Source organism: Coffea arabica, chromosome 10c (assembly GCF_036785885.1).
Source record: "Coffea arabica cultivar ET-39 chromosome 10c, Coffea Arabica ET-39 HiFi, whole genome shotgun sequence".
Taxonomy (NCBI): domain Eukaryota; kingdom Viridiplantae; phylum Streptophyta; class Magnoliopsida; order Gentianales; family Rubiaceae; genus Coffea; species Coffea arabica.
Window position 1 is genome coordinate 3,304,081 of NC_092329.1, and position 13,910 is coordinate 3,317,990.

Sequence of the window (13,910 nt, forward strand, 5' to 3'; positions counted from 1 at the left end):
TGTGGGATCATGCATGAGTAGGAATTGGTAATGATTGTAAAAGACTAGGGTAAATATTAGTCTCCATCACAATCATCCAAGAAATTTAAAATGCTAATCCTCCATCTTTTCTATTTCATTACAATCAAGGAGAAGCTCACGAATTTACGTAGATATACGAGGAAGAGCAGCATTTTAGAAGTATAGCATATGGTTCTTCTTAAATGCATCATATAACCAATCCTAACAAGTATGCTAAACACCAATCCATCAAATTTCTTGGTCAAAAAACTTAATAAGCAAATTGTTAATTAAGAAAAAAGCAAATTACGTGTTGAATGGATCTGGTGATATAGGTAGGGACAAAAACTCAAAAGACCAACAAGAATCTAGACAAAAGACAAATAATAGTTACCAGTACTTACCACCAACACCACCAGAAAAATTACACAAAACCATACATAGATAGAAAATGCTTAATGATCAAATTTACTATGTCATCGGTAAGATTTACTGTTTATTTGGAAAAACTTACTATTATTTGAACCAAACTTACTCTATAAAAAGTAAGTATGGAAGATAAAGTAGTAATTTATTTATTTAAAGAGTAAGTTTCATATTTATTTCAAATTATCTTGTGAGACATAAAAGTTACTAATTTACTAATTATTTTAAATGAGAAACTTACTACCAAGTTTTTAGACATTATTCTATTCAAATGGATGGGTCTAAGAAGTAATCAAATGGTCGTTAAAAGTGTGATAACATGTAATCTCAGGTAAAAACTGTTTCGTCATTATGACGATCGTCATGGGAGAATAACATTTACATATGCGAAACGGACAATTAGAGCCCACCCTCAACTGTTACCACCTTATAAAACCTAAAAAACAGTACCGGTACATCAAGGAAAAAAAAAAAGGGAAAGAAAAGACCTCACGTCTAATAATCCTGCGTGCTATTTAGTAATCATAGTATTGCTAAAAATATATCAATTGATACAATTAAGCGATTAACCCGGCAAAAAATTGCCAAGATTCTTTTTAACTATTTGCCCATCTGTACAAGATAAGATATGGGAAATTCTCAGATGTCGCCTATCTAATCTAATCTAATCAATTTGCTGCTGCTGCTGCTGCTGCTATTATCGTTCCTCAATACCATGAAGCTGAGGTCGGATTGCAAGAAGGTTTAAAAATACGTTGGCCGGTGGCCAAAATGTGTCTGGGGTCGAACTCCAATTTTCTTTGGTAAAATTGGGCCCATTTGTGGCCAAAGTGGTCCCTCCATTGCTGCTGTGTGGTGTAATGAGGAAGGTACTGCTTGACGTTGATTCCCGCATCACCACAGAACCTTAGGATCCGTCGGTTCTGATCGCTCAAGTAGTCTAACGTCTGCGTCTCATCGCCATTATCCAATGCAGACCTCAGCAATGCCACCAAGTAAAACACATCTTCCTCCGGCGTCACCGCTGAAGTTTTCTCGTCCCACCTACGTACGTACACGACAATTACGTAAGAACACAGTACACACACACATATATATATATATATACATGCATGTCTGTATCAATAAACTCAGTAAATATATTTTGTCAGTATCAAAAGAAATCACTTAAACTTTTTTGGTATCAAAAGAAATGGAAAATATACATGGATCCTGCATAGATGGCAGTGGATTGATGGTTTTGGAATTGATGGAAGGTCCAACAGAAGGCGTGATTGGTGCACGCTGCACAGGGTCATACATATTACCTACCTGTACAAACGGCAAAGTTTGTTGGGACTATGTTGTAAGACGACAGTATTGGGGGGGGGGGGGGGGGGGGGTCCGGTAGGCAGGATCAGCTGACATGAAGATCTTCCAACTTGGCCCATCTCTACCGTTCGATTTTGTCTGATTGCAGTCAGAATTTAAGAATAAAATAACGAGAGGTTTTGGGGTGGTCATCATGCTGTAGCTCCTACCTGGCCGAAAATCTGGATCCATATTGCTATGTTGGTTGATTGCATGACGGCCACGTGTACCACTGTAAGTGCCACGTTTCACAAGCCATGCCAGTTGCCAAGTAGAGAAGAGACAATGGATTGATGGGCATTCCTTTCCAATGGAGTATTATTTTCCCCTACTCAAATTTCTTATTGCAACCCAATCTATCTATTGAATGAGCAGTATAACTAGTTCCAACAGAATCTTTCATGTTTTGTTTGGTGACTTCGAAAAAGACTAAAGAACTCAAAGAGTCCTAAAAATAATGCAGAAAACCCTCCTTGTCAACCTATACATATACATATATATATGTGCTATTTTTAGCACTTTTTACTAAGGATTAATCCACCAATTACAGCAAACCAGTTGGTCAAAACTGTGAATTACTACTGTTTTGTTCTCAAGAAAACTATCCTAGCTAGTAGTTAAGTTAATAGTCTGTAACCCTGATGGAGAAGTGTCTTTAATTACACGATGCACAAGTGTGTGTATATCTATATATATACTGCGTTTGTTTCTGTGATCCAAATCTTGTCATGTTGTCAACACATTACGAAATTAAGGGTGGGTACATCAACATCAAATTTTCCTAATGTTTGGGGTCTAATTGATTAGATCATAGATTCATGTTCTTCTTTGGACGTCAGCAACAGCTATAAGGATAAGGCTGATGAAAGGAAGAAATCAACACGTACAACAAATTCACTCAGACCAGACCTGCAAGTACTACTCGAATCTAGTAGTTCAGATTATCCTAATTCTATATATATTAGTTTCCAGACAGTTACGATTCAATCAAATAATAAAGACAAGAGGAATCCTGAGACATAAGCCTACAAACCACAATCTAACCGAATTATATATGTTTATAATATAAAAAAACATATATGCAAAACCCAAGTATAATTGCTCGAAGACAGTTGAAATCGACCTCAATATTTTATGTAGCCAAATATAGAGATAGAGATGATGGTTGTGTTGGTAGTTGATCACTTATTATACCATACAAACTGAACCTGCAGGGCATGCATATATGCGCAGGGTTCATAAACTCATTGTTGAACCAAAACAAAAAAAAATTTCAGGGGCTTACTTGTTTTTGTTCATGGGGTAGATCAAAATCGGACCACTGGTCTTATTCTTACTGCCTAAGATGCCTTTGAATACCCCTCTGTCGAAGTCTGCGATTCTTGATTTGGGTACGAACAAATTGAGCCACGGGTGTGGTACATCCCATAAACCCTTGGACCGGAGAGTTAGCTCGGCCTTGTGAACCCGGTCCAAGAAATCCACATAGGGAAGGTCCGTTGTAAAAACCGTGTTTGGAATAAAATTTAGCTTCGTCAATAGAGCGTCCACTTCCTGCGAATTGCACAAATTATTAGAATTAAAAAAAACGACGGTTCTCAAATTGCAAGTACTAATTAAACCGCTCAAAAAAATTTTTTTTTTTTTTATAAAAAGGAAAATTCTGAATCCAAGGAACTAAAGCAACTTAAAAAAAAAAAACGACTCAAAGTACGAAAAAGCAGCTGGTGGTGCTTTTGGCAGGATAACTTTGGTTTCATGCAACTCTCCGATTATATGTGCATATTTTAATGCAAAAAGTGAATAATTAGGGGGAATAATTTGGTGGATGGACGGCCTAGATTCAGTAATATTTTAATCCGTACTCTACAACCCTTTCTTAAAACATTAAATCAGCGACTAATAATGCTCATGGCTAGATTGCAGAAGATCTTGTGTGTTTTATTGTGCTTCATCCTTTGATGGACTGATGTAGCCTTTAAATAATGCTAGGTACTTAAAAAACTAACCTAATCGTATTATAGTAATCACCAGTAGTATTATAGGAGGGAGGGACAATTAATTACCATGGCAACGAAAAAAATATATACATATTCTTATATATATATATATATATGCAAATGGTTTGGATATGTACGAAGTCTAAACAACGACAGCGATGCAAGTAGAATGTTCTAACATTAATTAAGAAAAGGGACATACTTAAACATGGTTATTTTTCTTGTTTTATTTTGTGTGGCTGCTTGTACAATGAAAAAAACATCACAACAAGTTTTAATTTTTTCTCCGGACGTAAATTATTCAGTACCATTGGAGAAGAAGAAAGAAGCTTCTTTTGCCTGAATTTAGGTCCCTCTTTAGCTATTTTACTCTTCTAGATTGGCTTGCTCTAAAGAATACTACTACTGCTACGAAAGAAAACGTAGGATCAGGGGGACAAAAAATGGACTCTTACAACAGAATGAATCAACAATCAATCACAGGGGGTCTCGTTTCTCCATATTTTCTTTTTTAAAAAAGCAAAAAAAAAAAAAAAAAAAAAAGGTTAAGAGACCACTTTAATTATAGCTAGGTGTTTCTTTTGTTGCTTTTGCTTTCCTTATACACATGCAGAGCACATTAACACAAGCATGTGTGAGTTTGTAATTAAATACGATAAACAAGCAAATAATTGAAGCGGCTTAAATTAATAAAGAAAAGAGTGCTTTCACGTAGTTGGTTTGTAGCAAATTAATCACCTCATCGATGGTATCAGCATCTAAATCTCCATAGTTTTTAGTAACCTCCAAGCAGTATAACACGCCACCATTGCCCTTAGCATCAATAGACGAAATTTTCACAGGATTTCTTGGAGAAAAAAAGGAAGATCTCCAGTTGTTGATCAGGCCGTCATCGACAATAGCAAAACCTTCCACATAGTCGAATTTCTGGCTGTCTGATTGACCATGCAAGGAGATTAGATACTCCTGGTCATGAGTGAAAGTGGAGAAATTCGAATACAGCACTCGTATCCACCTCACCTGATAGTCCAAAAATCAAAAGAAAAGTGAGAGAAAATGACTAGGTTTGAAAGCTAAAAATGAAGCGTCAACAACATTGCCAGCTTTCGGACAGCCGTTCGAATGAATGGGGTTAAAAAGAACATATGGACCCAACCAATCTTCACACCCTTTTAGCTCACCATATACTTGCTTCCTCTTTAGCTCCTCATTAATTAATACCAGTTGGAAAAGAAGTTTAGCAACAAAATTATCTGTCCCACCATGGAACCAGCCAAGATCCCGACTGGATTTAATTTAACCCACAATTAAAAGGTTATGATTACTGTTACACTTTCGTTAATTGGTCGAAACCTAGTTAGTTTGTATATGCCCGTATGAGGAGACAGAGACTTTAAAAAAGAAAATTTCTACCTGGCTAGCTAGAATATTAGTAAATGATACGTATGGAAACCGTGTTTTACCATTTGGGGAGCTGGCTCGAGAGCAATTCTAGCCCTAGTGATGATCCCAAATTGTCCAAGACCACCAAGAACGGCATGAAACAAGTCTGAGTTATCTTCTTCTGAGCACGTCAATAGTTCCCCTTTGCCTATTTTGCCAAAAAAAAAATAAAAAATTCCCATATCAAGCCAAAGACGATAATTGCTAGTTTACAGTCATTGGGCGAATCCAAAAATCAGATATAATTTGTGACATACGAATTACAATCATTGCATCAAACGTAAGAACATTCAATTAGTGAGAGATCATTTGGATAAAACAAAAAACCCCCCATGTGAGAATATGCTGTAGACTATGTCAAGTACTCGTTTGATGACATACAAGAAACCACCTCAGACAAACAGAGACTCCAATTACAGCTACTGCAAAAAATAGAGACATAAGATTATATTTTGAAGAAACAAAACCGGCCTTATTAGTTACTTACCATCTCGGTCATCTCTACACCAAATATTCTAACTAACAATCACTTTCTTTCAACCCCCACCCCCCAACCCCAACAAAGAGAATCCCTCCACCCCACGAAAAAGAAAAAAAAAAAAAAGGAGAACCCATAAAAATTTTTTTTTTCTTCTTCACCTTTTCCTTTTTCTGTATTCAAGGCATGTCGACAAAAAACAGGAAAATCAAGTCAATTTGGATGAAGAAGTGATGACGAACCCGTAACGACATCGAGCTCATAGACATTGCTAATTTGAGGGCCATGATTGAAAGCTTGTCCGCTGATGCCAGCATTGGAGAGCGTACCACCCACGGAAAGGTACAAGTAATCTGTCCATGATTTTGGTGCGAGTCCATATTCTAAGGTGGACCTCAACACATCTATCCATAGCTCTCCTCCCCATACGTCCACGTACATGAATTTCTCATAAACCCTGGGTGCAACCGGCCGCCCGATGCCAAGCCTCCTCCTTTCGCCGGAGCCACTACTCATTTGAATCACAACTCCGTTAGTCGTCATAGCCTGCCCGTTTATGGAATGCCCGTGACCCCTAGCCGACACGGTAAACCCATGACTCGAGTCGTACGCCGCTTTGACCAGCCTGGCAACGTCCTGAGCCGAAGCCGGATGAAGCACCCCCCATGGCTCGGCTCTATGCAAGCCACCGAAGTCTAGAGAAGCGCTTTCCAGGTCCAACGGATCCACGCTGAGCCGTTCTTCGACTCCCAGCAGCAGAAGCTCCGTCGGGTCCAGCATCAATCCAACAGTCACTATCCATCGACATATTGCCAACATTAAAAGAAGCTTGGCAGCCATCGTGAATGCTTTACGACGCAGAGCCTTGGGTTTGGGGCTTTAAGTTCTGCAATTGATATCAGTGCCGACGAAAGAATATATTTATATATAGGAGAGGGAAGGGGGAAGAGAATAAGGATAAGAAAATGTGCACACCGGTGGAAGATTGTCGTGAGAGTCGTGGAAAAGGAAGGATAATATCTTTGCAGCAGTGGTGGGGAGTCGCGGGGCAAACGTAAGCTGGGATTGCGCTTTTAAAGATTTACTATGCAGCATGCAAAGATTCTGTATTCTCAGCTTTTGATAGAGATCAAAATCAGGAGCAAAAAGCGAAATAAGGTTGTGCGCTTTTTTCTCTGCGTTAGCTAGAAAGCTTGCATGATTCTTTGATCTCTGAAAAAGAGTAGCGTATCGTTTTAGAGACTTGAGTTTGTATTGCGAGCAAGAAAGGAAAAAAAAGGGGGGGAGTGAAAAGATAACATAACCGATGCTCTGTCTCCTAGATTTCTGGTAGTTAGTTCTGCTTAGAATTAGTCTCCGATAGGTATATCTGTTGTAACAGAACACATCCTCTAGGCTGTATTTTGTGTTTAAATACTAAGGCAATCGCTAGGAAAGGTAGGGGAAAACATTATATGCAAGCCTCTCTTCTTCCTCACCTCTCTTCTACATGGTATCAGAGCCTATCTCATACGAGATTAGGTTCTGATCTGCAACATCCATGGCAACTGGAAATACTCAGGTTGTTCTCCCAAATACTCATGACCCAAACAGTCCTCTAACCTTGATCACCATCCACAACTCCATCAAACTTACCTCCACAAATTATCTCTCTTGGAAAACTCAGATCGAAGCCATCCTCATAGGTTATGACCTGCACAAATTCATTGACGGTTCGCAGCCGTCTCCTCCTGCCACCATCACTGCCAACAATGCAGCTTCCCCCAATCCGGCATATCAGACATGGCTGAGACAAGACAAGCTTTTGTTTGGCGCGCTGGTGGGCACGATGTCACCCAACCTTGTTCCGCTCATTGCTCAGTCAAAAACATCTCATGATGCTTGGAAAGCCCTCGCCAACACCTATGCTCGTCCCTCTCGTGGACATATCAAACAAATCAAGGACAACCTGAAGAACATCTCCAAAGGATCACAATCTGTTACCGATTACATGCAAGCCATCAAGACCAAAGCTGATGAACTTGCCACCCTTGGAAAACCACTTGATCATGAAGACTTAATTGAGAAAGTCTTGGACGGCCTTGATGACACATTCCAATCTGTCATTGATGCAGTCAACAGCCGCGACACGGTCATCACCTTTGATGAACTCCATGAAAAACTCATCAACAAAGAGCTGTCCTTGCGCAATTCCTCACCAGGTTTTCCAGCCTCTGCCCACCTCACACACACACAACGCTCAAATCAGCGGTCACCGGGCAATCACCCACCATGGCCTGCTCGTCCTCCAACCTTGCAGTCCGCTCCCAGCCACTACAACCGACCAATGCGTCCATTTCTGGGCAAATGCCAGTGGTGCCGTGGTCAAGGTCATGTGGTCCCTCAGTGCACTCTCTTCCGCCAACAATTTCCTCATGCTTCACCACCATCACGCGCTGTCAGTTCACCGCCACTTCGTGCACCCCCTCCTTGGCAAGCTCAAGCTCATGTTGCTACCTCAAACTCCCCATCACATGATCCTTGGCTATTGGACAGTGGTGCTACGCATCACATTACAACTGACCTTCAAAACCTCTCCTTTCACAACCCCTATACTGGTCCAGATGAAATCATGATTGGAGATGGCTCTGGCATTCCTATCACACACACGGGACCTTCAATCGAAAGCCATGCTCTTCCAAGGCCAAACTAAAAATGGTGTCTATGAGTGGCCCATCTCCTCGGCTTCATCACCATTGCTTGCTTTCTCCACAACAAAGACCACATACCCTGCCTGGCATCACCGACTTGGTCACCCATCACTACCGACACTCAAACACATGGTCTCATCATTCAATCTGGATGTCTCAAATTCTTCCTCTCTCAACTCTCATTGCAATTCTTGTCATTGTAATAAGAGTCACAAATTACCTTTCTCTGTGTCTACCTTGTTCACTTCTTCTCCACTTGAAATTGTCTTCACGGATGTTTGGACTTCACCTGTGTACTCCATTGACAACTTTAAATACTATATTCTCTTTGTTGATCATTTCACAAAATATATGTGGCTGTATCCGCTGAAACGCAAATCTGATGCTCGTAATGTTTTCATTTCCTTCAAGGCCTTGGTTGAAAAATTCTTCAACTGTGAAATCAAAACGCTTTACTCTGATAATGGTGGCGAATATCAGGCCCTCTCTTCCTTCCTAACAATCAATGGCATCTCTCATCTCACCTCTCCTCCTCATACTCCTGAACACAATGGCTATTCTGAACGTCGCCATCGTCATATTGTTGAAACTGGACTTTCTCTCCTTTCTCACGCATCTATGCCTCTGGCCTATTGGTCCTTTGCCTTTTCCACAGCCGTATATCTTATAAATCGTCTCTCGACACCTACTCTCAACAATGAGTCTCCATTCCTTAAACTTTTTGGCACTGTCCCTAACTACAATAAACTTCGAAGTTTTGGCTGCCTCTGCTATCCCTGGCTCCGTCCTTACACCTCTCACAAACTTGAACCCAAATCAACTCCTTGTCTCTTGGTTGGATATTCCTCTACTCAAAGTGCTTATCTCTGTCTTGATATATCCTCCAACCGATTGTACACCTCTCGTCATGTCCGTTTTGTTGAGTCTGTGTTTCCCTTTGCCAACTCTAATCTCACCCTCCCTCGGGTCACCTCCTCCACCACATCCGAATGGTGTTCTATGACTTTACCTGTCATTCCTTCTGTGTCCCCCTCCGTCCCAACAACCTCTCAACCCCAAGGACAACCTTTATCGTCGCAACCCGCATCCAGTTCTGGATTACCACCCATCTCCTCCCCTCCTACTCCAGCTGCAACTATATCCACAACCACCAACCCGACGCCCTCATCTCCTCAAGGCATAATTACTCGGTCCAAACACAACATTCACAAACCCATTCAAAAACTCAACCTCAATGCTGAACTCCACCATCCCACCCTTGTGCCCACCACCGTCAATCAAGCATTGAAAGATCCTCAATGGCGGCAAGCCATGTCCACAGAATTTGATGCTCTTCTTCGTAATGGCACGTGGGAACTTGTTCCATCTCATCCTACCCAAAATTTGGTAGGGTGTAAATGGATTTTTCGCATCAAGTACTTACCTGATGGCTCTGTTGACAGGTACAAAGCGCGTCTGGTGGCCAAAGGTTTTCATCAACGCCCAGGGGTTGATTTCACCGAGACCTTCAGTCCTGTCATCAAACCAACCACTGTGCGTCTGGTTCTTAGCCTTGCGATAAGTCAAGGCTGGTCACTTCGCCAACTGGATGTCAACAATGCCTTTCTTCAAGGCACACTTTCAGAAGTGGTGTTTATGTCTCAACCTCCAGGCTTCATTGACCGTGATCATCCTCACCATGTCTGCAGGCTTCGCAAGGCCATCTACGGCCTCAAACAGGCTCCACGCGCCTGGTATCATGAATTACGCCAATTTCTGCTCACTTCAGGCTTTCATAACTCCACGGCAGATACCTCTCTATTCAAATTCAACACTCAAGGAGTTATTCTTTATCTTCTTATTTACGTTGATGATATCATTATTACTGGAAACACAGCTCAAGCTGTACATCAGTTTCTTCAGCAACTCTCTATGCGCTTCTCCTTAAAGGATCTTGGGGACTTACACTACTTCCTGGGTGTTGAAACGCTTCCCCATGACGATGGTCTGTTTCTTAGTCAACGAAGGTATATTGTTGATCTTCTTCAAAAAACTCGGATGACTGAGGCAAAACCAGCCACTACACCTCTAGCAACAAGTCCGCCTCTTACCTTGCATGCTGGTACTCCCTTATCTAATCCTACAGAGTATCGCACCATTGTTGGAAGTCTTCAGTACCTCTCCTTGACCCGTCCAGACATCACTTACACCGTCAATAAACTTTCTCAATTCATGCATCAACCAACGAATGAACATTGGACGGCTGTCAAACGCTTACTTCGCTATCTCTGTGGCACGTTAGATCATGGCATAACACTTCGTCGTAAGTCATCTCTTACTCTTCATGCTTTCTCCGATGCTGACTGGGCCGGCAACAAGGATGATTTTACTTCCACCAGTGCTTACATTGTTTATCTCGGCCATAATCCTGTATCTTGGAGCTCCAAGAAACAAAGAACTGTTGCCCGCTCTTCAACCGAAGCTGAGTATCGATCAGTTGCTGCCACGGCCGCTGAACTCCGATGGATTTGTTCTCTCCTCACTGAACTTGGCATTTCTATTCCCCATCAACCGGTGATTTATTGTGACAATGTTGGAGCCACAAACCTCTGTGCCAATCCAGTTTTTCACTCGCGTATGAAGCATGTTGCCTTAGACTATCATTTCATTCGTGAACAAGTACAAAACGGTCTCCTCAGAGTCTCTTATGTCTCAGCTTCTGATCAGCTTGCCGATGTCCTCACCAAGCCCCTGTCTCGCCAACAATTCACCATGGTTTTGAACAAGATTGGACTCACTCCACCACCGTCCATCTTGCGGGGGGATGAAAAGATAACATAACCGATGCTCTGTCTCCTAGATTTCTGGTAGTTAGTTCTGCTTAGAATTAGTCTCCGATAGGTATATCTGTTGTAACAGAACACATCCTCTAGGCTGTATTTTGTGTTTAAATACTAAGGCAATCGCTAGGAAAGGTAGGGGAAAACATTATATGCAAGCCTCTCTTCTTCCTCACCTCTCTTCTACAGGGAGTTGGGTTGGGAACTCGGGTCCGTATTGCGAGTCGTGTCTAGGATATGAGGTACAGGTTTTATATTTATAGGACATGGGATGGCATAGACTATACTATAGGGTAAGGAGGAGAAAGTTTCTTTCTGGTGCTGTGACCGGCCCGGGGGGGGGGGCGCTGTTCACGTGTGAGGAGGGAGTGGGGTCCACAGGATGTGTGTGAGAAGGGACCCCACAAAGGGATACGGAGGGATCTATGTGGGGACAGGAGCGAGGAAAGGTTCACGTGGCTGCAGAGACTGGAGGAAGATTGTATCGTGAAAAGGAGACTGTGCAAGAGTAGCAGCATTTTAGCATATACTCATGTTACTAGAAACTGGAAAAAGATTGCAATGCAATTGCTGCATGGGATGGGAGGCAGGTCAAAGACCAAGAGAGGGTGGTGATTCTGTTGTATTGGCATCCTGTTCTTTCACTTTTTCTTTTGGTTGTTTTTGTTTTAGTTTTTGTTTTTTTGAGGAGGTGGTTGGTATTTGAGGGGGGGGAGAGAGAGCTTTTAAGTTTTGTTTAAGAGATTAGTCTCTTTCTGGGGTAGGAAGTGGTGGGAACTGATGGATGGATGTAAGTGAATGATGGTGTCATTATCACTGAAACTACGTTGGAGTTTGGAGTTTAGAAGAGGTGGTAAGTAATTTTGAATTCCAAGGATATATCGTATCAGGGATGTCATATCTAGGCTTAGATTGTATCTCTCTCTCTCTCTCTCTCTCTCTGTACTTTTGCACATTTTATTAATGGGTTTATTCCTGTTTCCTGACAAGGTTATATCTCATGGAAAATGCTAATTAGTGTACTTGCGGTGAGTTAGCCTCCAATTATATGTTGCAAGTGGCCGGTCCATCCATTCTATTCTGATGATATGAGCTTTTATTATTTACAAAAACATTGGTTGGCATTTGGCATTTGGCATTTGGCATTTGGCATTTGGCACTTGGCATGACACTGCTTTAATTAGTTTCCTTTCAAATAGATTGAGAGGTGCAATAGTGAGTTCTCTTATCTGCAAATTAAAGTTCTTCAATGCTTAGGAATAAATAACCTAACTGATAAAATTAACTGCAAAATGGAAGCAACGAGCAGAATAAAAAGCCATTACAGGTTGTCATACACTTTTTGCATTGTCAGCAAGCTCGGCTTTGCCATGGTGTAGCCAGAAATTTTAAATTCCTAGTTTGTTTGTTCACATCAGTCTACATCGAGCTAGCTAGTTGGCAAGCTAGCCCTTTACTGGCTACCTTAATGCTCAACAGAAAGACTTGAAATCAATGATTATGTCCACTTGGTCATGTAGACGATAGATTCTTCAAAGATTACCAATGAATGAACGGAAAAAAAAAAGGAGAGAAAATAAATAACGAGATTTGAGATATAATAATCACTCAGTCTTGTTATTACTCCTACGTAACATAGATGCCTCTTGATCGATAACTCACAGCACTATAATACTCTTTGATTTCAGGCACATATACGTACATGAGATACCACCGCTGTGGATTCCCATCAGATTAAAATATTAACTGAGAAGCCACCAATTTTGAATCCATTGTACTTAAACTGTTGGCTATATATATAGCCTATATTGCTTCACGCTACAAAACACTTAAATTTAGCAAATATTCCTTTCGTACTTGGAAAGGTACATCATCTATGTAGAAGCTCATGGATTTTGGCTCATTACTAGGGTCTTTGGTGGCTGCTAGAAGGAAGGAAGGAAACTCTAAATGGAATTCGGCCAAAAAAAAGAAGAAGCCATAGTTGACGAGTAACTCCACAAATTCTCCAAATCATACGGCAGCAGCCTCGTTTAGGAAGTGGCCGGTTAGTAGTAGACAGGAGGAAAATCAGTACGTCATGGTCAACCAGATGTAGAGATAAGTGGATCCACCGCGGATTTTATTGTATGTGAGAAATCATCCACTTAAGACATCTGAATTAGCAAGTTTGCCTAAATTTGGACTGTTAATCAAAAGCTGAAGTTAGTAGTGTGATTTAAAATAGCTTGATGGCAACTGGTTTTGTGGCTATCAACTTATTACACGTTTGAGCTGACGTTGGTCGTTCAACCAAACTGTGCTATTAATACATAAATTAGTAGATAGACCAGTCAATCAATGAGCGTAATGTGAATCATATGTCCAATATATATATATATTTAACAAGGAAGAAGAACCCTCACCAGTTTGGCCATCGATCTTCTAGTACTCTCTCTAGAAGAGTAAGAATTGGTACTTGGTACTATATATGGCAAAGAGCTAGCATCATTTTTTTCAAACACAGGATAAAGATAAGATTAAGGGTTCTATATATAGATCTTGTGATGAGCTAATCAATCAATTGATGTTAGATATGGCTTTTGAACAACCAAAAATAGAAAAATTGTTTCCCAATAAATTTACAATATATATATATATATATATATATATCTCAATTACTTGGGTAGACTAGAATATTATAATCATGTTCTATTATGTTAGA

General features: G+C 40.8%; 1 protein-coding gene across 3 annotated transcripts; it reads right to left on the bottom strand.

Annotated features, from left to right (window-relative positions):
- Nucleotides 1–920: 920 nt before the first annotated feature.
- Nucleotides 921–8,353, bottom strand: LOC113713568 (cytokinin dehydrogenase 5-like). 3 transcript variants are annotated; one of them, XM_072069845.1, is made up of 6 exons: nt 7,176–8,353; nt 5,940–6,909; nt 5,240–5,367; nt 4,515–4,796; nt 3,062–3,330; nt 921–1,470 (listed from the first exon to the last, which is right to left on the bottom strand). In XM_072069845.1, the coding sequence occupies exons 2-6, from the start codon at nt 6,535–6,537 to the stop codon at nt 1,134–1,136; spliced, it is 1,614 nt and encodes a 537-aa protein (XP_071925946.1). In that variant the 5' UTR covers nt 6,538–6,909; nt 7,176–8,353; the 3' UTR covers nt 921–1,133. The 3 variants fall into 3 exon arrangements, with proteins under 3 accessions (XP_071925946.1, XP_071925945.1, XP_071925947.1); XM_072069844.1 differs by lacking the exon at nt 7,176–8,353 and adding an exon at nt 7,002–7,134; XM_072069846.1 differs by lacking the exon at nt 7,176–8,353 and having other exon boundaries at nt 5,940–6,583; nt 6,673–6,915.
- Between the last annotated feature and the right edge of the window lie 5,557 nt (nt 8,354–13,910).